This window comes from Pipistrellus kuhlii, unplaced genomic scaffold, assembly GCF_014108245.1.
Source record: "Pipistrellus kuhlii isolate mPipKuh1 unplaced genomic scaffold, mPipKuh1.p scaffold_m20_p_21, whole genome shotgun sequence".
Taxonomy (NCBI): Eukaryota; Metazoa; Chordata; class Mammalia; order Chiroptera; family Vespertilionidae; genus Pipistrellus; species Pipistrellus kuhlii.
The window spans coordinates 8,551,901-8,576,022 of NW_023425520.1; the positions used below are offsets into that span (position 1 = coordinate 8,551,901).

General features: G+C 39.3%; 1 protein-coding gene across 1 annotated transcript; it reads left to right on the plus strand.

The window, feature by feature from the left end:
- The first annotated feature begins 15,597 nt into the window (after positions 1-15,597).
- LOC118726141 (zinc finger protein 879-like) lies at positions 15,598-18,131 on the plus strand. The gene is given in 3 exon segments (XM_036450585.2): positions 15,598-15,742; positions 16,746-17,516; positions 17,519-18,131. Coding segments are annotated over 3 exon segments (969 nt in total). The 3' UTR covers positions 17,572-18,131.
- The last annotated feature ends 5,991 nt before the right edge of the window (positions 18,132-24,122 follow it).

Consider the following 24,122-nt stretch of genomic DNA (forward strand, 5'->3'; position numbering starts at 1 on the left):
GGCCACATAAGAGAGTTAAATAGGGATGTGGTGGGAATCACCACCCCTCCACTCTCCATGTTCCTTTTTTCCTATTAAATTTATTGAGGTGACATTGGTTAATAAGATTATGTAGGTTTCAAGTGTACATTTCTGTGATATATGTATAATCTTCCGATTGCATTGTGTGTCCACCAACAAAGTCAAATCATTTTCTCTCTATATATATTTGACCCCCTTGAGTCTTGAGCTTTCATGTTCCTGATGTTGGCACTTACCTCTACAATGCCTTCAGAATGTGGTATTTCTTTTCCTCCAAAATAATTACAATAACTTTAATCAACATTAGTTATTGGTAGAAGTTCTTCTAAAGGGAGATCTCACCAATTTTAGCTTTGACATTACCTACTACTCTCTACAAAAGAATCTTTTCCTCCAAAATAAAACATATAGAAGCTATTGAAAACACTCAAAAACACTCTGAGACAATATTCAATAATTAATTTCAAATATCTAAAAACATATATCACACATTTTAAAACAATTATACTAATAACAAAACATAAGTGTTTTAATAACTCCATTTTAGTTTTGAGATTAAATTTCAATTCACTCATATTTATTTACTTGAAAATAACTTTATTATTTGAAAATAACATTGTAGCAATTATTCAGTTACTACAATGATCCAGAATCACTACTCAGTATAATAAATGAATATTTATAATAAATGAAACAGATGCTATCTTTATATAACTTCCAGTCAAATGATGGGACAGAAATGAAAAACAAATTAACTAACAATTGCCTAATTACAATTTGTGATATGAACTAGAGAATATAATTAATAAATTAAATAATAGAAAGTATTTATGGGAGTTCCTAGCCTTTAGAAATGTTAAATAAAAGTTATCTATTGCCAAAACCGGTTTGGCTCAGTGGATAGAGCGTCTGCCTGTGGACTGAAAGGTCCTGGGATCGATTCTGGTCAAGGGCATATTCCTTTGTTGCAGGCACATCCCCAGTAGGGGGTGTGCAAGAGGCAGCTGATCAACGATTCTCTCTCGATGTTTCTAACTCTCTATTTTCCTCCCTTCCTCTCTGTAAAAAAATCAATAAAATGTATTTTAAAAAAGTTATCTATATTCTCAAGTGCACTTGGAATAGTCTCAAAGATAGACCACATGTTAGGGCACAAAACAAATTTACATAAAATTGAAGAAGATTGATATAACAAGCATCTTCTCAGACCACAATGACATGAAGTTAGAAATCAAGTACAATGAAAAAACTCAAAAACACTCAAATACATGGAGACTAGATAGCATGTTATTAAAAACAAATGGGTTACCAATGAGATCAAGCAAGAAATTAAAAACTTCTTAGAAACAAATGCAAATGAACACACAACCACCCCAAATCTATGGGACACAGCAAAAGTTTTCCTGAGAGGGAAGTTCATAGCACTACAGGCCTACCTCAAGACACAAGAAAAAGGGCTAATAAACTATCTAAAACCCTATAACTAAATGAATTAAAAAGAAAATAGTAAGAAAAGCCCAGAGAAAGTAGAAGGAAGGAAATAATAGACATCAGAGTGGAAATAAATGACTTAGAGACTAAAAAAAAACCCCAAAAAAACAAAAAACAAACAAACAAACAAACAAAAAAAGTACAAAATATTAACATTTCCAAGAGCTGTTCTTTGAAAAAATAAACAAGACTGGTGAACCCCTAGCCAGATTCATCAAGAAACAAAGAGAGCAAACAAAATTAAAAATGAAAGAAGTAATATAATAATGGACACCACAGAAATACAAAGGATTTTAAGCAAATACTATGAACAAACTGGACAACCTGGGTGAAATGGACAAATTCATCGAAACATACAATCTTCCAGAACTCAATCAGGAAGAATCAGAAAACCTGAGTAGGCCAATAACAACTCATGAAACTGAAGCATAATTTAAAAACTTCTAGCAAACAAAAGTCCTGAACTAGATGGATTTACAGGTGAATTTTACCAAAACTCAAAGAAGAACTAAAACCGTCTCAAACTATTTAAAAAAATTCGAGAGAAAAAACACTTCTAAGCTCTTTTTATGAAGCCAGCATTATCCTAATTCCAAAACCAGATAAAGGCACTACAGAGAAAGAAAATTACAGGCCATTATCTCTGATGAACGCAGATGCTAAAATCCTCAACAAAATATTAGCAAATCAGATCCAGCAATATATTAAAAAGTTCATACGCCATCACCATGTGGGATTTATTCTAGGGATGCAAGGGTGGTATAGTATTCACAAATCAATAAATGTGATAAACAAAATGAAGAATAAAAATCACATAATTGTATCAATAGATACTGAAAAAACATTCAACAAAAATCCAGCACTCTTGATAAAAACTCCCAGTAAAGTGTGAATAGCAACCAGTCATTCTGCAGTTTGGTTGATTTGCACGTTAGGGTTTTATTATCCTACTAGAGGCCCGGTGCATGAAAACTCATGCACTGGAGTGGGGGGGTCCCTCAGCCCAGCCTGCCTCCTCTCACAGTTCGGGAGTCCTCAGGGATGGGAGGTGACCTGGCGATCGGGGGAAGGCAATGCCTCCATCACAACTCTGCTGCCGCCATTGCTGGCAGGGCAAGCCTTGGCTGGCCCTGATTACCTGAGTCTTGGGAGGACAGCTGGGCAGCTGGGCAGCTGACATCCGAGGTTTGCCTGTGCCTTGGGCTGGCCCTGGGAGGCTGAGGGGTTGAGGAGATTGGGGGACTCTGGAGGCAGGTGCGTAGAGTGGCCAGGCTTGCTTGAGGGTGGCCTCAACCTTGCTGCGCACCTGCTGCCTCAGCAGGGCTGAGGGGACTGGGTGCCACCATCTTTGAGGGCGCGGCAATCAATTAGCATAGTCCCTCCTTATTGGCTATGGGTGTTGCCATCTTTGCCACAGCACGAGGGTCAATTAGCATATTCCCTCTTTATTAGATAGGATATAATAAAAGGCTAATATGCAAATAGACTGAATGGCAGAACAACTGAACAACTGAACAACTGGTTGCTATAACTTGTACTGACTTAGCAGGGGGCACACATGGAACATGGTGGGCATCAGCCAGGGTGGGATGGTGGAACAGGTGAGCCGGGGCAACAGACCAAGGCAGGGCACTGGTCGCTGTCATTGGGGCGGTTACTGTCATGGTGGTTACCGAAAATTCTTTGCTCGTGTGTGCTGCGGTCCAGACTAGCGTTTGTATCCACTGCTGGTGCCTGGCTCCGGATAACTTGATGCTGTTAGGGGTTATGAGCAGCAGCTGCCAACCCCAATCCCCCCTGAGAGCTTCTCCACCTCCCCCTGATCCTGAGTTATCTTATTTTAGTTAAACTTAACTAAGGAGGTAAAAGACCTGCTCTTAGAAAACCATAGGACATTGAAAAAATGAAAAGAGGAAGATACAAACAAATGGAAGCATATATCCCATTCATGTATTGGAAGAATTATTGTAATATCATTATAATGCCTATACTACCCAATTGTGTTGAGGTCTCCTTTGGCCTCCTGGCATACAGTCCAGCATCTGAGACCTACTGGACCCATTGTGAGGTAGACCTGAGCTAAAAATTCGTTGGCCTCCTGACAATGGACCACAATGATATTTTGAGTATTCTGGAATTAGTATTAGTTCAGAGTCAGCGTACAGTAGTTCCCAAAATGACTGATAGTTTTTCTTCAATGCATAATTACCCAGGTAAAACACTATAGCCTGGGAAAGATGAACAGCATGAATTTTTGGTAGTGTATTGGGGTCCTCTTCGGGGGACTTAGCCTCTCCTTTATTCAAGGGATTCTGTGTCTGTAAACTGGCTTAAGTCTGGGAATTGACTGACAGGCTATCACTCTGTTTTATTTAGGCCTTCTATTGATTGGATGAGGCCCACTCACATTAGGGAGGAAAATCTGCTTTACTCGGGCAATCCATGAAGATGTTAATCTCTTCCAGAAACACCCTCAGAGGTACACTCAAAATAGTATTTGATCAAATGTCTGGATATCCTATGACAGGTCAAATTAACATGGCAACATAAATGTTCAAACTGGAAGAATTCTTATGAGTTTATTTGAACTAAACTTATAACAGTTGCCAGGAAGCAAAATCTCAATGGACTGAGAAAATGCTCCAGAGAATGGCAGTTGTGAACCTTATTTTATACATTACAATCCAAGGAGGAGTGTAAGGGGGTTACATGAAATTCACTGGTGAGAGATTAAGGAGGCAGGAGAAAACAGAGTGGAGAAATCTCTAAAAATAAAACTGGTACATACTTCTTTTACATTTGTGGGTATAGAATAGTTAACAGTCAACAACTAACATGATAATAATATCAATGAGGGGATTTTTTTGTCTTTGCTCTGGTGTTAGTTGTGCTTTGAGGGATTCAGAAAAAAAAAGAAATTACTTTGATATTCCAAAGGTATGTTATCAGGTGTGTTATCAAAGATGCAAAAAGAGATAATAGATAGGTTTAGTTAAGGTGAAGATAGACTTTTATTAAGGAACACTACCACCCTAGGACATGACTACCTGCCTTGAGCTGCCTTTAGTTAGAAAGTTTGAATTTCAGACCACCTTATCTATCTATCTATCTATCTATCTATCTATCTATCTATCTATCTATCATCTATCTATCTATCATTTATTTATAATCCTTGCCTGAGTTTTCCCCTGATTTTTTAGAGGGAAAAGAAGGGAGAGAAAAAGAGAGAGAAACATCTATGTGAGATAGAAACACGGATCAGTTGCCTCTTGTACATGCCTCCACTCAGGATTGAACCTGCAACCTAGGTATATGCTCTGACCAGGAATTAGCCTACAACCTTTTTGGTGCATGGGATGATGCTCCAGCTGACTGAGGCCTATGTGGTTGCTTTAGTCTCTAAATTTGTAAAGTCACCCTGAGCTTGTCAGGTTTAGAATATGGCTTCCCTTTTTTTGTCCACACATACAAATTAACTGTGACACTTGTATAAAAGCATTTAAAAAATCATTCGCATTTCTACACATTAGGCACAAATAGTTGAAATATGTAACTTTAAAAGAGACACTCTTGCCGATGGAAATGGGGTTCTTTCAGAGTCAGAAGGAAAGCATTCTGAGAGATCCGTGTATGGGAGGATGTGGTTTAACGGGAAGATTTATTTGGATGGAAATAGAAGGCTGCCCCCAGGTTCCCAGTGTCCCATTTCTATCCCTGCCATGAAAGAAATCCAATCTTTTCTTCATCAGGCCCAGAGTCAGGGCCATTTTTCAGAGATTTTTTGCCATTTGGCTAGCACAGTCTGCCCCCACTGTGTCCTGGCTGGCAATGTGCCTAGGCCCGCACTCTCTGCTGTGGGCCCCAGGCAGCTGTTAGGGCCACATGGCTGGTGTAGAGAGATTGCATAAACAAATAGGGTGAACATACGTTACTGAAAGAGAGAGAGAGAGAGAGAGAGAGAGAGAGAGAGAGAGAGAGAGAGAGAGAGAGAGATTTAAAGTTGAATATATGACTTCAGGCTTGAGAAGGACCAGGTACCTTTTCAAATGAACCAGTCAATTTCTCAATCTTTCACATGCTTCTGATAGGTCCATCCCTTAACCAATCTACCTTCTGGATCTTCTGAGCTTTTGTGTCCCTTATCCAATCTTATCCTTTCCCCAGGCTAACCAGGCTGTATGGTCACATTTTGGCTTCTATTGTTCATGCCTTAAAGTGGAAGAACCTCTCCTGTGCCATTTTGACTTCTATTGGACATGTACTCAGCAGAGGAATTTCCCCTTTTTGTTTTTATTCCTCCCCCAATATGCCTGCTTCAGGGGACTAGGTCCTAAGGGAGGAGGATACCCTGGGTAGTGTGTGAAGCTGTAACTTCTTAGTAAAGCAAGCAGGCTTATGCTCCTGTTTATTATGCTTAACAATGTCTGATTCTCTTTGCTCTCTTACTTTGTTAATATTTAGCTACCTATGCTAATAATACTATCCTTTCTAATAAAGAGGGAATATGCTAATTGATCCTTATGCCATTGCAAAGATGTCGGCACCCACAGCCAATAAGGAGGGAATACATTAACTGACTGCCCTGCCCTCAAAGATGGCTGCACCCAGAGCCAAGAAGGAGGGAGTATGCTAATTGACTGTCATGCCCTCAAAGATGGCATTGCCCACAGCCACAAGTTAGGGGTGCCCAGTCTCCCCAACCCTGGCAGCAGGTGGTAGCTGGGGTGACAGGTACTCCACATGCCTGCCTCCAGAGTCCCCCAGTCCTCCCAGCCCCTCAGCTGCCCAGGACCGGCCTGAGGCACAGGCAAACCTTGGATGGTAGCTGCCCAGCCACCTAGGGCTGCCTGAGGCTTAGATAACCAGGGCTGGCCGAGGCTTGCACTTTCAGCAGTGGCAGCAGCAGAAATGTGATGGGGGTGCCACTTTCCCCTGATCGCCAGGTAGCCGGCGGCCCCGAGGGCTCCTGGACTGTGAGAGGGGACAGGCCAGGCTGAGGGACGCCCCCCCCCCCACCTCCAGTGCATGAATTTTCATGCACCAGGCCTCTAGTTTATAATAAATACAAAAATATAGAGAATAACTAGAAATGATCTAACCAAAGCTGAACAAAATCTTTAATGAGGCTATTATGACACTTTATTAAAAAAACAACAACCATAAAAAACTAAATAAATTGGGTGATAGGAAATGTTTATGGATAGGAAGACTCAATAATGTAAAGATCCCAGTATTCCTCAAATTGATGTACAGATTCAATGTAACATCAAACAATATCACAAAAGGATTTATATTGACTTCAACAAATGGATTCTAAAACTTATGCAAGGGCTAAGGATAATCAACTGCCTCTTTGAGGATAAATCAAGGTGATCTATCAATATATAACAAAGCTACAATAATTAAGGAATGATAATGGATCAATAGGTGAGCTACGTGGAATAGAGAGTCCTTAAAATGTTACATATATGTGGAAAATTCACATAAGGAAATCCACATATATTCCCATGTATGTGGAAAAACTGACATTGCAAATCATAGAGAAAAAGATAAACTAGAAATAAATGATTTAGGAAAATTGGGCAACAGTAATGAAAAAGAAAGAAACTGGGTCCTTCATGTCACACACAAAATTGATTCTACATATATAAAGACAGATATTAAAATAAGACTTTAAAAATGTTTGAATGTAATTTATGAGAACAGGTTCTTGATCTAAGTATAGTGAAGAATTTGTTAAATCTGATTAAAACCCTAATGATTTTTATTCCATTTCCAGTATTTGAGTTCTTTCCCCACACCAAGTAATTCTCTGACACCAGATGGATGTCCTATAATTCAATTCTGATGCTACCTACCTGGAGATGCATCAGACCCCATAGTGAGTTAAGCACTCAGTCTTACAAGACTCCTCCACCTTCACTCAAATACCAGTTATAAGTCCAGGTTGTTACCTGTGCTTTTAACAACTGTAGATTCCAGTTGTTAGTATAGGTAGCTAGATATTAACAAAGGAAGAGAGCAAAGAGAATCAGATGTTATTAAGCATAATATACGAAGAAGCATAAACCTGCTTGCTTTGTTAGGAAGTCAGAACTTCACTCAGTCCCCAGGGAACCACTGGTCTTTTTCTCCCAAATCACTGGGAAAAGGGATTTTTTCTGTAGACCTTTCCCACCCCCAGTTATGCTCCACACTTTGTATTCCATTTAATCTGAAAACCTAGATCTTCTTCAGCTGGAATATGTTTTCTGCAGTATCTCTATCCAGATCTCAATATCAATTCTTTAAAAAAAAATATATATATTTTATTGAATTTTTTTTTTTTTTTTTTTTTTTTTTTTTTTTTTTTTTTTTTTTTTTTTTTTTTTCCCACAGAGAGGAAGGGAGAGGGATAGAGTTAGAAACATCGATCAGCTGCCTCCTGCACTCCCCCTACTGGGGATGTGCCCGCAACCAAGGTACTTGCCCTTGACCGGAATAGAACCTGGAATCCTTCAGTCCGAAGGCAGACACTGAGCCAAACCGGTTAGGAATCCATTTGCAATTCTTTTCTCCTCTTCATCTTCTTTGTTTTCTTCTTCAGAATCTTTATATTAGATGGATTTTGGATCTTAGGGCACTCTACTGTATGCCTCCCAATATTTTTCCCTCTCAATTTCTGGTGTTTTGATTATGTTCTTCTAGATATTTTCATTTTACTTCTTAGAAAATTATATATGTATGTGTTATTGTTATTTTAAGGAATATTAAGAGAAAAAGGGAGGTGATCATGTATTTCGTCTGTTACCTCATTTTACTTTCTATATCTCAGTGCTACTTTTTTGTGTCAATAATGGTTTGCAATATTTTATATCTTTATTTTGTTTTGTTATTTTATTGTGATAAAATTCATATGACATAAAATTTACCATTTTAATCATTTTAATTGAACAACTCAGTTACATTAAGTATATGGATATTATGCAACCACCATCCATCTCAAGAACTTTTCCATTATTTCTCTTTTTAAAAAAATATTTTTAAAATTTATTTCATAAAGGAAGGGAGAAGGAGAGAGAGAGAAACATAAATGATGAGAGAGAATCATTGTTTTGCTGCCTCCTGCATGCCCCCCACTGGGGATCCAGCCCGCAACCTGGGCATGTGCCCTTGATCAGAACTGAACCCAGGATCCTTCAGTCCAGAGGCTGATGCTCTATCCACTGGGCCAGACTGGTTCAGGACTTTTTTATGATTTCAAACTGCAACTTTGTACCCATTAAACAAAAAAATAATTTCCCTCTTCCCTGAGTTCCTGGTAACCATTATTCTACTTTTTGTTTATAAATCTGACTAATTTAGATACCTCAAATAAGTGGAATTATATAATATTTGTCTGTTTTGAGTCTGCTTATTTTACTTAGCATGTCTTCAAGATTCATCCATATCTGTAGCATGTTTCAGAACTTCCTTTTTTATTATTTTATGGCTAAATAATAACTCATTGTATGTACAGACCATATTTTGTTTATCCATTCATCTCTTCATTGACACTTGGGTTATTTCCACATTTGGGCTATTGTGAATAATGCTACTATGTTTAAATATCTGCTTTCAATTCTTCTGGGAATATACCCAGAAGTGGAATTGCTCAGTCACACAGTAATTATATTTTTAATTTTTTGAGAAACCACCATGCTATTTTCCACAGTGGCTGCCTCATTTTACACTTAATCGTAGTCAAAAGGCCTGGAAGCGATGGGTTGCATTGTTTTACATTCCCACCAGCAAGGCACAAGTTTTCATCATTTTACATTCCCACCAGCAAGGCACAGGTCTTCACCAACACTTGTTTCTGTATTGCATTGATTTGTTTTACAGCAAACACAGTAATAGGTGTGAACTGATATCCCATTGTGATTTTGATTTGCATTTATTTAATGTTAGTAATGTGTATCTTTTATCAATACAAAATAACTCATGTGTCCAAGTTAATTATTTTTACTCTGAAATGATGTCTCACTGCAACATTGTGATCCCAGATTTCTTTTTCATATTATTTTTCTGGCCTAGTTAGTTAATCTCTTTATTTTCTATCTTCTAGTGCCCTTTATTCAACAGTATTGAGAACATATTATTCAGTATGTTCTGTGCCAGTCACAGAGGATACAGTTGGAGGAAGGGGACTATAATCAAAGATGGAAGACAAGCTTTATGATTACAATGAACCATTTAAAAAAGAATGAATGTCATGGAAAGGAATTACTGGGTTTTTGTTTTTGCTTTTACCTAAACATATGAATGACAGTTAAAATATACCTTTTATGGGTTACAAAACTTGGACACAATTTAGACAAAAATTTGTAACAGATTGTAACACTTCTCTTACCAACCAAGAATAAACCATTAGGGAGCGCCTAACTTCCCACACTTTAAAATACACGACCACTTTTCCCTTTTATTATCACTGCCATTATAATTTCGAATAAAAAGTGTGCACAAGAGGATAGATAAGTGGTTAGAGCTGATGCTGAAAGACAGGTTCAACCTTCTCTGGCTCCTAGCAAGGAGCGTTCCCAACCTCTCGGTATGGTCCTCCTCGGCTACTGTAGCGGCACCTGCCGCGGTGGCGCCTGGGATATGGAGTTCCAGAGTAAAAGCTCTGCGAGGAGAGGGCGGGCCAGGGCTCTCCGGACGCAGTCGCGCAGTGGGCGTGGCACTGCCTGCGGATGGGACAGGCGCAGCGTGCACCTCCTCCGCGGCCGGGAGCGCGAGTGCCGCCCCGGGCATCGGAGCCGTCGCGGCGCCGGGGAGGGGGCGTGCCTGGAGCGGCCCCCGGAGGCCGGAGCTCGGAGCTGCGGCCGCCCACCCGGGCCCTCAGCCTGGGCCGGGCTCCTGGAGAAATGGCCCCAGTGGAGGGGGTGCAGAAGGCTGTCTTGTTTCAGGGTTCGTGAACCCGGTGGTGGTCTCCCCCACCCGGTAGCCTTTGTTGTTCTGCCACTCTCCCAGAGTTACCTTTTATTTTGTATTTATCCGTTTTGCAATCCTTGGCATTGTTTTTCTAGAGTGATTTAGTTAAATTATTATTTTTGCTTAAAGTAATTTTGTTCTCTTGTTAAATTACTTCCTTTAATTATATTTTTAAACGCTCATTTCTAGCCAGTGACACTATTCCTTCTGTCTTATATTTTTCGGGGTGGGGGCGGCACTCGCAGTGGTTCCTTTACACGTAAGGAGCTATGATAACTCTTCTTCATAAAGGTAGCACAGCTTCTCAAAGGGAGGGGAAAGAGGAATTTGTGCTTAGCTAGTTCTTCAATTGACATTTGAAGAGTTAATATAGTTATCGAAAGAAATGTCAAAGCCTTAAGAATTTATTTGAGCCAAGATTCGAAGCACATGCCTGGAAGCAAGATCTCAGTGGATTGGGGAAAATGCTCTGGAGAATGGCAGTCTTAGGGCTCTTTTTATATATTTAGAATCAAAGGCAAATGTGAGGAAGGTACTAGATTGAGGTGGGAGAAAGCAAGTGGGGAAATCTCTAGGAAGGCTTGGGTAAAAGTGAAATGGAGAGATGCATCCCAGCTAGTGTGCTCAGTGGTTGAGCATCCACCCAGGCGCGGAGAGGTCACTGGTTCTATTCCCCATTGGGGCACATGCCAGGGTTTCCTGCTGGAACCCCACTAGGGGGCGTGCAGGAGGCAACCTATGGACATTTCTCTCTCATCCATGTTTCTCTCTAACTCCTCTCTCTTTCTCAAATAAAAATATAAAAAAAAATAAGAAAAGAAGTGATACATACTGCTTTTACATAGTGGATACAGGATAGTTAACATTTAACAGTTACATGGAAGAGAGATGTTATGTGGGTAACAGGGTAACAGGGAGTTTCAGTGTTGTACTCTTCGACTAGTGGGTCCTTTTGAAGAGTCTGGAAGCAAAAATTGCTGACATGCCAAAAACAGTTTCTGCTAGATATGCAAGAACAATAGATAGGGCTCCCTTAATATAAGTTAACCTTTTAGGAAGGAAGCTATAGTTCTGGGACATGACTGCTCACCATGATCTGCCCAGTTAAGCTAATATTCAGACTATCCTGTTTGGTTACTTTTGGTCAGGCCCTCTTTTTATTTTCATAATTATAATTATTATATCGATAGATCAAAATATCTAAGTGCAGATATGTGAAATAATTGTCATTTTCCATTAACTGTGAGCTTAGTGTGACTGCCCTTTACTCTGTTAATGTACTTCAGATCGTTCTAATCCCCTAATTTGATTCATCTTTATCCATAAATCACTGGCTGAACCGTAGCAGGCCCAGTGACGGGAGGTATGCTTGCTGCCTACTCCTGGTTTGGTGACCAAGCTGAGGGCCCTTCGAACTTGTGTTTGCCTGGGCTGTGCCCGGTTCCCTCTGCAGGACGCTCAGTGTGGAGTTTGTAACCTGGTCTGGCCTAATGAGGGTGTGAGTGCTGACAGGATGGAGAGATGTCACAGCTTCTTTTCTTTTATTTCAGGTGCCTTCTCCAAGAGGGGCAGTGGGCAAGGAGAAATGGCCCCAGTGTTGCTACCAGCCCAGGATCAGGTGAGGAAGGTTCCTGAACACCTTTTGGGTTCAGAGGTTCAAGAAACTGCTTCGTTCATTGTTGAGCTTCCCCAGGCAGTAAGCCCACAGAGGGATCAGAGGGCCTGGCAGGTGAGGAATTCTGGAAGGCAGGTGTTTTCCTTGTCTCAGGGCCAGTCGCATTGTGAGTTCTGCACTTAACAGTTACTTGTTGGCTAGGAACTGAATGGGCCCTCAGTCCCATGCCACTGTCACACTCAGAGTTTCGTGAGGGACGCGGGGTGTTTTGCTCTATGGAGGGAGAAGACATGGAAGAGTCAAATAATTCCTCACAGCACCAGGGATTCACAGAGAAAAGACACGGCATTTGCCTTTCCAGTCAACTCTAGCAGTATATGGTAAGGGTCCAGGTGGTTTTCTAGGAAGATCTGATAAAGAAGACCTGTGCATCAGCAGGTATGGTCAGGGATACATACATACTCGAGTAGTGGGCGATTTTGGACTGACAAGCAATACTGAGCTCATTTAGATGGTGAAAGTGAAAGAGGTCATAACTGTTAACGTAAAAACATTCAAACCTTTGAAGAACCATTGTGGGTTTATTTTAACCAAACCTGTAAAGATTTTTTTGTGAGTTTGAGTTGACAATTTCCGGTGTAAGGTTCGAAGCACAGGAAACAGGAGTTGGAGACCAAGGCATGTTAGAGAAGGAGGTTTATTCCGCACTAACCAGTGGGATTCATTACAGAGGAGGGTAGAAAAACAGGACCAGAGGAGAAGGAGGAGAAGAAGGAGGGACCCAGTTGGGCTGACTCACAGACTGGGAGAGCAGCAGCACTTGCAGTGGTGAAGATGCTTTTTGAGAGGAGGAACTGGAAGGAGTGGGCCCCAGGGTACTTGGCACGCACTGATTGGTGGTTCAATGTCTTGGGGATGTTCCAGTGGCAGATGCCCACCAGTTGGGGGAAGGGAGGATCTATCAGCGGAGAAGCAGTATCCCAACAGTTTGGGATAATGCTGCAGAGAATGGCGGTTTCTTCATCTATTTTTATACATTGCAGTCAATGGAGGGGACCTAGGTGGGTTACATGAAATCCATTGGTGATAGATTAGAGAGACAGGAGAAAGCAAAGAGGGGGTTTGGATAAGAGTAAAATAATAGACACATACTTAGGTGGGTGCAGGATAGCCTACAGTCAACAATTAAGGTGATAACAATAACAAGGAAGGAATTTGTGGTATCTGTCCTGCTGCCAAGGCGCATTAGGTTGTGCCCTAAGGGGTCCGGAAAAAGGGAAGTTACAAGTTACTCAGACATTTCAAGGATATGCTATTATAGATGCAAAAAGACAATAGGCTCAGTTTAGGTAAAAATTGACCTTGTCAGGGAAAATATCAGCCTAGGGCATGACTATCCGCCATAACTGCTTTTAGTTAAAGTTTAATTTCAGACCATCCTTTGTGGTTACTTTAGGTCTTTAAGTTTGCAAGACTGCCAGGCAGGCCTTCCCTGAGCTTGACAAGTTAGCCTGTGGCCTAAACTACCCCCTACCCCACCCCCATCCACATGACTCTGGCAGGTTTGAGGAAGTGAGCAAGCCTTCCCTGAGGAGGGAAGCATCTGGTCCACGGTGATTTCTTCCCTTCTTTGACCATCATGACACTTAGGGAAATAGAATTAAAAACATAATCTCTTTCCAACCTAGAAAACCTCTCTACAAAAGTAGAAGAGAAAGAAAGCACTCTTGTTGACTAAATGTTAAGTCCTCTTGTTCAGTAGGTGTAAGAATGTGGTGTGTGAAAGATGAAACAGGGGCCGGAGACCGGGATGCCAGGGCACAGGCTTTATTGGAGGAGAGGACCACTGCCGGCTGCTTCCAGAGGGGTAAGAGGAAGAGTCTGGATGCAGGCACCTTTTAAGGGGAGAAAAGAGAAGGGACAGGGCTTAGGGCACTCTGCACATGCTGATTGGTGGTTTCATGTAAGTCACATGATTAGGGACCTAGGGACTTAGGAATCGGGGGGCTTATGGTATTTGGCAGGTGCTGATTGGTGGTTCAATGTACAGTCCATATAAGGTGCCTGGTTAGGTGCTCAGGAATGTCCGGCTGCAGGTGGAGTTTACGTCATTCTCTGTCCATCAGTTGGAGGAAGGGAGGATGTATCATTATGCATCACAGATAATCCACTAAAGAGATTGCAGAGATAGAAAGTTCCTTAGATGAGTGGATTCAACCCAGTTTTGACTTTGGCACATTTGTCAGGTGAAAAGTTAGCCCATCTCTCAGGAAACAGAGCTTGGCACATTCAAAGAGATGGTTACTATGTCCTTAAGGAACCTTTCCTGAGTGGTGAGGCTTATTTAGCCATTAAAAAGGTTGACTTACAATTGGGAAGGACTGAGAATGAAATTCAGGAAGTAAACAGGGCCGGGAGCAGGCTACTCTCTGGGTTTCCAACAGCCTCTTCTTCGTAATTTGTGTTTGTCCTTACAGGTCAGAATATTCCTGGCCTGTGACTTCCTTCTTGGACTTTGGAGGATGGTAAAGAGAAGGCAGATTGTGAACTAACATTATACCTTTAGAAATATGTCCTAAGGAAATAAGCTTTGCATACTTTTCTGGTGATGCTCAGGGATGCTCACGCCAGCATTTTTTGAGTTACTAAGTGGGAATAAAGTAAATGTTCAACAGTAGATTAGTTATGTGAACGGATTGATCTGTAAAGTGAAGTGATGGACAGCAAATAAAACAGGTTGAGAGAGATAGTTATCTGTATAAAATATCATTTTTGTTTAAATTTAAAGCTATATTAGCATGTAAAAAATCTGAAAGGATACACAAGATGAAGTTAACAAAACTTGTTTCTGGTGGTAGAAAGTTAGATTAACATTTCTTTTTTTTTCTCTCTCACCAATTGATCTAAGTTGCCTTTAAAAAAGATTTTTAATAAGAAAAGGGGCCACTAATTTAAAAAAGGTGAGTGGTCCAGTGACGCTGGAGAGAGGTGGACAGAAGCCTCTGTGGTGGACAGGGAGGGTTCCAACTGCAGCCTTCTCACCGGGCTCTTACTGAAAGGTTAATGCAGCCTACCAGCCTGGGGCCCTCTCCTGACAAAGCCATGCTTGAGGCATTTTCAGAGCTTTCCCTCCCCAGGGCATAGAGGTAGCCCCAGTGGTGACAGTCCAGCCACACCTTCTCCTCTGGAGTGAGTGTGCTGGAGCCTCCTAAAACCTGACTCTGATACTCATCTGTACAATGAGAGTTTGGTCTTGAAAATTATTTATTTCCATGTCTGAAGCTCTGTGTTTCAATCATTCTGGTTTTGTTTAATGACTTCAAGTTATGTTTGGTTGCTGTGCTTCAGTTTCTGAGAGCACAGGGTTCATTCACAGTAGGTATGTTATAAATACCAGTATGTGCTCAATAATTAAGGGGTGGTCAAGATGTATTTGGCTTGAAATGCTCAGGACCCCGAGAGGTGACAGGATTGCTGCTCAGTCATCGTCTTGTGGGGATGGCCCTGGGTGAGCAGAAATGGGTTTGCCATTACAACAGTCTGTGACATTCAGGGATGTGGCCGTGTCCTTCAGCCGGGATGAGTGGCTGTGCCTGGACTCCACACAGAGAACCTTGTACCGGGAGGTGATGATGGAGAACTTCAACATCCCGATCTCTCTGGGTAAGGACCTTGTCATGTGATGCGGAATCTGCTGGGGGGAGCATCTTGGTGCTCTCTCCAAAGAGAACATGGAGAGCTTGGCCAGGCTCAGCCCACAACCCCAATAGGTGGGCTTTGAGAGTGGCAGTTGCTATTCCCCTCAGCTGCTGCCAAGGTTTCAGCTTGAATGAGTTGTTGATGGATCAGTCCTGGCTCCTTCCTCATGGAAAATACTTTCCCTGAGTTCCTCAGCCCACATACATATTGGTTTCTTCAGACCCTTCCTACCCAGGCATATTTTTATACTGTCTCTTTCTCTTGCTCTTCCTTTCCTAAGGTTCAAAGCTTATATTTGTTAGTGATCCTTGTATATTTTTTATTACTTTTATTTATTCCCAATGCAAGGGATATTTACATGTTTTGTTTATTTTAGGATGGGAGAGCTTGTTTGAAACCACAGTTTCCAAAGAAGAATACCAGGAAGTAATGAATAAACTCATAGGTGATGATACTTTTGACTTCAAGTTGGGGAAAACCTACATAACTGAAAAGAAGCTAGAGAAACGCAGGGCAAAAAGAACAAACCTTTTAAGAATGTCTCAGTTACCATAAAAAAAACCTACACAAAAGAGAGGAGCTTGATAGGTAGTTAACTTCAGAAAAATCTTAGTCTAAAATCATCACTGTTTCCAGAGGAAGGAAATCCCATTTACAGCATTATTCAGTTCTATTTAAACAACTGGGAGTCAATACAGTACGAAAATGTTACAAATGTAACGTGTGGAAAAATCTTCCACCATAGTTCTTCTCTGAGTATACATCAGAGAATCCACACTGGAGAGAAGCTCTATAAATGTAAGGAATGTAGGAAAGCTTTCAGCCAAAGTTCATCTCTAACTCAGCATGTAAGAGTTCATACTGGAGAGAAACTTTACATATGTAGTCTCTGTGAAAAGCATTCAGCTTCACTACATCTCTCATTGGACATCAGAGAATGCATACTGGAGAGAAACCATGTAAATGTAATATGGAAAAACATTTAAAGGTAGTTCATCCCTTAACAATCACCAGCGAATTCATACTGGAGAAAAACCCTATAAGTGTAATGAATGTGAGAGAGCCTTTAGCCAGTGCTCATCACTTATTCAACATCATAGAATTCATACTGGAGAGAAACCATATGAATGTAGTCAGTGTGGGAAATCCTTTACTTCCATATCACAGCTAAGTAGACACCATAGAATTCATACTGGAGAGAAACCCTTTAATTGTTATGAGTGTGGTAAAGTGTTCAGTTACCACTCAGCTCTTATTATACATCAGAGAATTCACACAGGTGAAAAACCTTATTCATGTAAAGAATGTGTGAAAGCCTTCAGCCAAAGCTCAGCTCTTATACAACATCATAGAATTCATACTGGAGAAAAGCCCTACAAATGTAATCAATGTGGAAAAAGTTTCTCCTGAGTTTCACGGCTTAATATACATAATAGAACCCATACTGGAGAGAAACCATATAATTGTAAAGAATGTGGAAAAGCCTTCAGTTCCCACTCAGCAGTTAATACTCATCGAAAAATTCACACTGGAGAGAAACCTTATAAATGTAATGACTGTGAAAAGGCCTTCAACCAAAGCTCAGCCCTAATTCAGCACTAGAGAATTCATACTGGAGAGAAACCATTTGATTGTAAAGTGTGTAGAAAAGCTTTCAGACAAAGTTCATCATTTATGACACATATGAGAATTCATACAGGAGAAAAGCCTTATAAATGTAAGGAATGTGGAAAAGCTTTTAGAGCTCATCCCTTACTAATCATCAGAGAACTCACACTGGAGAAAAACTATAGGCCTGTGGAAAATCTTCCAATTGAAGTTCATTTCATTCTGAATATCAGAGTTCACACTGGAGAGAAAGTGGTAAAAAGTACTTAAACTTCAGAATTTAGACCTCATCAAATATCAGAGATTTCATAATGCAGGATAACCATAGGAATATTAAGAAAGCATCTATAAAAATATTTTTTCATATGTTCCTAATTTATTATTGACTATGAAAAAGAGGATTTGTAACATCAAAGGGTCACTATTTCTTTTTCTTTTGGTGATAACAGCCACCACTTTCACAAGCATCATTGGGAAACATGTTGACATATATAAAAATGCAGCCAGAAAATATAAATTTCAGATTAATTTGGGATTTTTTATTGGAAATTATATGAAAGTGTTATATAAGTAAGTTGTACTACCAGGTATACTGGTTAATAATGCAGATTTTTTTTAATAGATGGAGTTACACATATGTTGTTATATATGTAGTTTGATATGTATGCTGTTGTATTAACAGCAAGCTTCAAAACTTCATATGTTAAGTTTTCTGAAGGTGTTAACATCATAGACATTTTTCCATTTAAAAATGTCAAATTTAATGCCAAAAAAGCATTTGCAGGAAGTTTTAATTCATTACTTTATTTTGAAGAAAAGTGCTACTGAAAATTATCGTATACTTCGGGAAGCTTATGGTGAATAGGCTCTATCTCAAGATACTTGTGAACACTGGTTTAAACACTTTAAAAGTAATTATTTCTATGTGAAATACCAAGAACTTCCAGGTCAACTGAAAAAGTTTGAAGACCAACAATTACAAGCATTATTGGATGAAGATGCATGCCAAACTAAAAAACAACTTGCAGAAAGATTAAATGTTGCACAGCAAACAATTTCCGATCACTTACTAGCAATAGGAAAGATTTTAAAGGAAGGAAAATGGGTGCCAAATCAACTGGACAAAAGACAAATGGGAAACAGAAAAGTCATCAGTAAAATGTTGCTTCAGTGGCATGAAAGAAAGTCTTTTTTTGCATCGAATTGTGACTGGGGATGGAAAGTGGATTTATTTTTAGAATCCCAAATGCACAAAATCATGGGTTGATCCAGGTCAACCATCAACATCGACTACAAGGCCAAATTGCTTCAGATAGAAGACAATGCTCTGCATTTGGTGAGATCAGGAAGGTATAGTGTATTATGAGCTAAAACCAGGTGAAACCGTTAATACTGATCACTACCAACAATAAATAATTTATTTGAATGATGCTTTGATCGTGAAATGACCAAAATGTGCCAGCAGACACGGCAAAGTAATTTTGCTTCATGATAACGCACCACCACACACTTCAAAACCAGTTAAAGACACTTTAAAAGATCTTGCCTGGAAATTATTCACCAGACCCTGCTCCTTCAGATTACCACTTGTTCCAATTGATGGCATACACACTTTCTGACTTTCTGAGCAGCACTTCAAAATGTACAAAGAAGTGGAAAATTGGGTGTCTGAATGGTTTGCCTCAAAACAAGAAATGTTCTATTGGGAAGGTATCCACAAATTACCTGAAAGATGCTAGCAATTGACATTACTTTGAATAAAGCACTTTTGATGTTTGTTTCTCTTGAAATTATTGTGTTTTCTTTTATTACAAATCCGCATTATTAACGGGTACATCTGGTAAGAAGACGGTTTTGGAGGAGAAATGGAAGCAGGTGTATCTATTTCACTGTAAAACTTTGTTTTTTTTATTTATTTTTTATTTAAAAGCAAATTCTGTACTTGCCGCTTGTTACAACTTTTAGGTTGTTTCTCCTCTGCTTTCTAAGTTATCCACTTGAAAAGAAAATTTACAAAGTGATTTTTCTAAAGTGACTTTATTTTAAATCACAAAGTGCATAACATTTCACTTGTTTTTCTCATAAACTGATTACCTTTGCTGTATTAAGTTGAAAAGGGTTAATAAGACAGCTACTGCTTTTGCAAGTTAATTTACAACTCTTGTCCCCCCAGGCTGTGCCTGTTTCCTGAGCTCTCTGATCATCAGCCACTGGGACTCAGGTTATCCTCCCTCAAATTAAAGTGAACAAGGTTACTTTCACCCCCATCACATAGCACTCACTCCCTATGCTCTGCAGGTCACTAGAAAAAATCAGGTTCTAAGGTCAGGTGCTTCTTTCTACAAAAATGGACTATTCTATCCTTCAATAAGTTAGTCTACTTAAGCATTTCTGAAATGTAAATAATTTGAGCAGTTATGTCACAACAGACTAAAATTATTGAACTTGACAGAAGCCAAAGTCATCTAGTTTTGCCCAGTTTGTCAGGAACAGGAAGCACTCAAAGACTGAAATATCCATTTGTTTAAAAAAACTCACACGGAAAAAGTGCTGTTGGAGGTAGAGTGTGAGCAAAGCAGAAACCATTGAATTCACTTTTTGCCTCCTGGGACTATTGGACACCATTGTTTTAGACTTGTGAGGAACAAACTTTTCTGAGTCATTAAATGCCCCACCTGCACCTTTCCCCACAACCATTATTTAAATTCTCTAATTACTGAGAAAATTTCTAGGAAAATATAACTTCCCTGTCTTAATCTGTTTGAACTGCTGGAACTAAGTATCACAGATTGGGTGGTTTATAAACAATTTTATTCTCACTGTTGAAGGCTGCTAAGTCCAAGATCAAGGAACTAGCATGTTTGTGTTCTGGTGGAGACACTCTACCAGCTTTAAAGCCAATGCCTTTTGTTCTCATATGGTGGATGGGATAATGTGGGACCTCTTAAATGGACACTAATCACATTCATGAGGGCTCCACCCTCTTGATAATCACCTCCCAAAGGTTCTGTTTTCTAATGTCATTGCCTGGATTTCAACATACAGGTTTTGTGGGGACACAGACTTTTAAATCCTAACATTCCTCAAGTTTTGATAGCCTTAAAATCAGCAAAAACAAGAACAAAACTGAATTAAATCTCACAAATGTTAGGCCCAGTTATTTTTAAGGTGAGGTCTATCAAACTTTCAATAACAGAACATGTAAGTCTTATACAAAGGCTTTCAGAGGAGATGATATATCAGCACAACGATTCTAATAAACTCATTACCTAAATCAGACATAGAAACATAAAGGAAAATTACTCATCATTATCACCCATGAACAGAAGTGTAAAAGTCCCAAATAGCATTAGCATGGTTTAATAGGTCATGATAAATGTAGGGTTTTAAAAAATGAGAATACATGGTTTATTTAACATTTAAAAACTTACAGATACTATGCACCTCCTTAACAGATTAAAGGAGAGAAATCTGTATGCTCATCAAATGCAGAAAAAGCAGCCAAAATTCTCAGCACTCAATCATGTTAAAGCTTAAGCAATAGAAAGGAAGTTCCTTAACTTAGTAAAAAGGTATTTACAAAAAACCTGCTGAAGAAAATGGGAAAATTTTAGTATTCATGACAACAAATATGAAAAAAGAATGAACTATTCAGTAATGGCTCAAAAAGACAAATGATTCTCATGAAAGAAAGAAAAAAAAAAAAGATGCCTATCCTCACCATAACACATAAAAGGCAAAACTATGACCTTGGAAGAATATGTAAGAAAGAACTTTATGACCTAAAAGTAGGAAAGAATTTTTTAAACAGGAAACAAGTAAGTTATATTAATATTTTACATATTTGATCACATTAAAATAATCATCTGGAAAATTTGAAACAAGACAACCTAGTAGAAGAAAAGTGTTCTGAATACATGACTGCTTATTTCACAGAAGAAATACATATTTCCAAAAATTAAAAAATGCTTAACTTCATTAGTACTTAAAAATACATATAGGCATGATTTTATAAGTACATATGACAAAAAATTAAGATGGTTGACAACAATGAGTTTTGGAATGTATAGAATAACACATTCATACTCTAATAGTGGGAGTATAAATTGATTTAAATCATTGACATCTTGTAAGGTGGTCCATGTGCATGTCATAAAACAAAAGTTCTATTTATATATGCTAGATAAATATTTGCATATGAGCCCAAAGAGACATGTATACAAGTATTCTTAGCACTGACCATAATAGCAAATATTTGAAAGTAGTCAGAATGTCCATTAATAAGAGAATGGATAAATTTTGGAATATTAACACAGTTGAATGTAATAAAAATGAATGAATCAAAGCTACATGCAAAACATGAATTTTAAAACATACTAATGAGTTTTAAAAGGTATAGGAAGCTACGCATAGTATGATACTATTTTTTCAAAATTTATACTTAATGATTTATAAATATGAAGAAATTAAAAACAGCAAGTGATTAAATGAGAGGTATTCTAGTTATCTTTCTACTATCCTAGCTAGACTATCTAATAACAACTCACTTCAAAATTTTGTGGCTTGAAACAATTGATTGGTATCTGTCTTGGTTCCATGTTTGGGCTCAGCTGAGCAATTCTTGGTGTCTCTAATGCATTTACAGTCAAATGGCAGCTGGGACTGATTTCCAAGATCTCTGGCAGTTGATGATAGCTGACTAAGAGCTTATTTGGGCTTCTCCATAGAAGGGTGGCTGACAGTGACTCAAGAGCAAGCATTCTAAGAGACTTATGGACAAGTTGCAAATTTTATAACTCAGTTTTGGAAGTCATACAGCATTAATTCTTGTATTCCATTGGTCAATAATGATTCACAGATTTGGCCCAGATTCAAAGGGAGATGGTATAAGGGTTGAGTGACTACCTGGGGACATGGTTCATTGGGGAATCATCTTTGGAGACGAGTTTCCACTTCAACACAAAAGTTGGGATGGTGATTACCTCTGGGTGTGGGGCAAGGAAACGACCTCTTCTAGCACGTTCACTACTCTAGGTTTTCACCACCCTAATCTCTTTTCCATGGGTTAGGCATATATGCATACAAGTTCTTTGGTTGATTGTTTCCCACCCACCATCCCTGCCTTCCCTCTGAAATTCGATAGTCTGTTCCATGCTTTTTTGCCTCTGGATCTATTTTGTACATCAGTTTATTTTGTTCAGTAGATTCCACTTATGAGTGAGATCATGTGATACTTATCTTTCTCTGATTGGCTTATTTTGCTTAGCTTAATATTCTCCAGGCCCATCGACGGTGTTGTAAATGGTAAGAGTTTTTTCTTTTCTTTTTTCTTTTCCATAGCTGCATAGTATCCCATTGTGTAAATGTACCACAGCTTTTTAATCCGCTCATCTGCTGATGGGCATTTGGTCTGTTTCCAAATCTTAGTTATTGCAAATTGTACTACTGTGAAAATAGGGGTGCATATATTCTTTCTGATTGTTTTTTTTAGGATTCTTAGAATATATTCCCAGGAGTGGGATTACTGGGTCAAATTGAAATTCCATTTTTAATTTTTTTAGGAAAAAATGAATTTTTTGAGGAAAAAATTTTCCACAGGCTGCAGCAGTCTGCATTACTGCAAGCAGTGTATTAGGATCCCTTTCCTCCACATCTTCGCCAACACTTGTCATTTGTTGATGATAGCCACTCTGACAAGTGTGAGGTGATACCTCATTGTAGTTTTAATTTGCATGTCTTGGATGATTAGTGACTTTGAGCACTTTTTCATATGTCTCTTTTTAATATATCCACTTTGGAGAGTGTCTATTTAGGTCATTTGCCCATATTTTAATTGAATTGTTAGTCTCCCTTTTGTTAAGTTGCATGAGTTCCCTATATAGTACTTAGAAAATTAACCCCTTATCAGATGAATAATTGGTAAATATGTTCTCCCATGCAGTGGGCTGACTTTTCATTTTGTTGATGGTTTCATTTTGCTGTGCATATGCTTTTGATTTTGATATAGTCTCATTTGTTTACTTTTCTCCATAGTTTCCTTTGCTCTAGGGCAGTGGTTGGCAAACTCATTAATCAACAAAGCCAAATATCAACAGTACAATGATTGAAATTTCTTTTGAGAGCCAAATTTTTTAAACTTAAACTTCTTCTAATGCCACTTCTTCAAAATAGACTCGTCCAGGCCTTGGTATTTTGTGGAAGAGCCACACTCAAGGGACCAAAGAGCCGCATGTGGCATGCGACCCATAGTCTGCCAACCACTGGTCCAGGACATGTATAATTTGGGGTGTGCATACAAATGTTGGGGTATAAAATCATGGGCGTATGGATTATGAGTAATATCACAAGACTGAAGATACAACTCTGTGGAACCATGAGATATAGAGGGTAAGTTACTGGCCACGTGGCCTCTACGGCAGGGTGTGACCATGGCTTGGCTAGTCTGTGCCTGTGAGACAGAGACTTACACAGTGCACAGAGGAGAGGTTGTGGCCAGAACCTCTGCAATTAGCTCCTCTTCGCCATCTGTCCACATCTTCAGAAAGCACAGATTGGGTTTTCCTTACTGCTTCCTGTGTAATCCAGACCTGTTTTCTAAAAGAACCTCTCTGAGCTATCTGGTTATGAATAACCTTTTCAAACATTTCATCTCAGCCAGTTCTGCTTCGTCAAGTGACCTTCCTCCCCTACTCTAAACACACACTGCCTGTTCTCTGTTCTAAAGGACAACTCTACT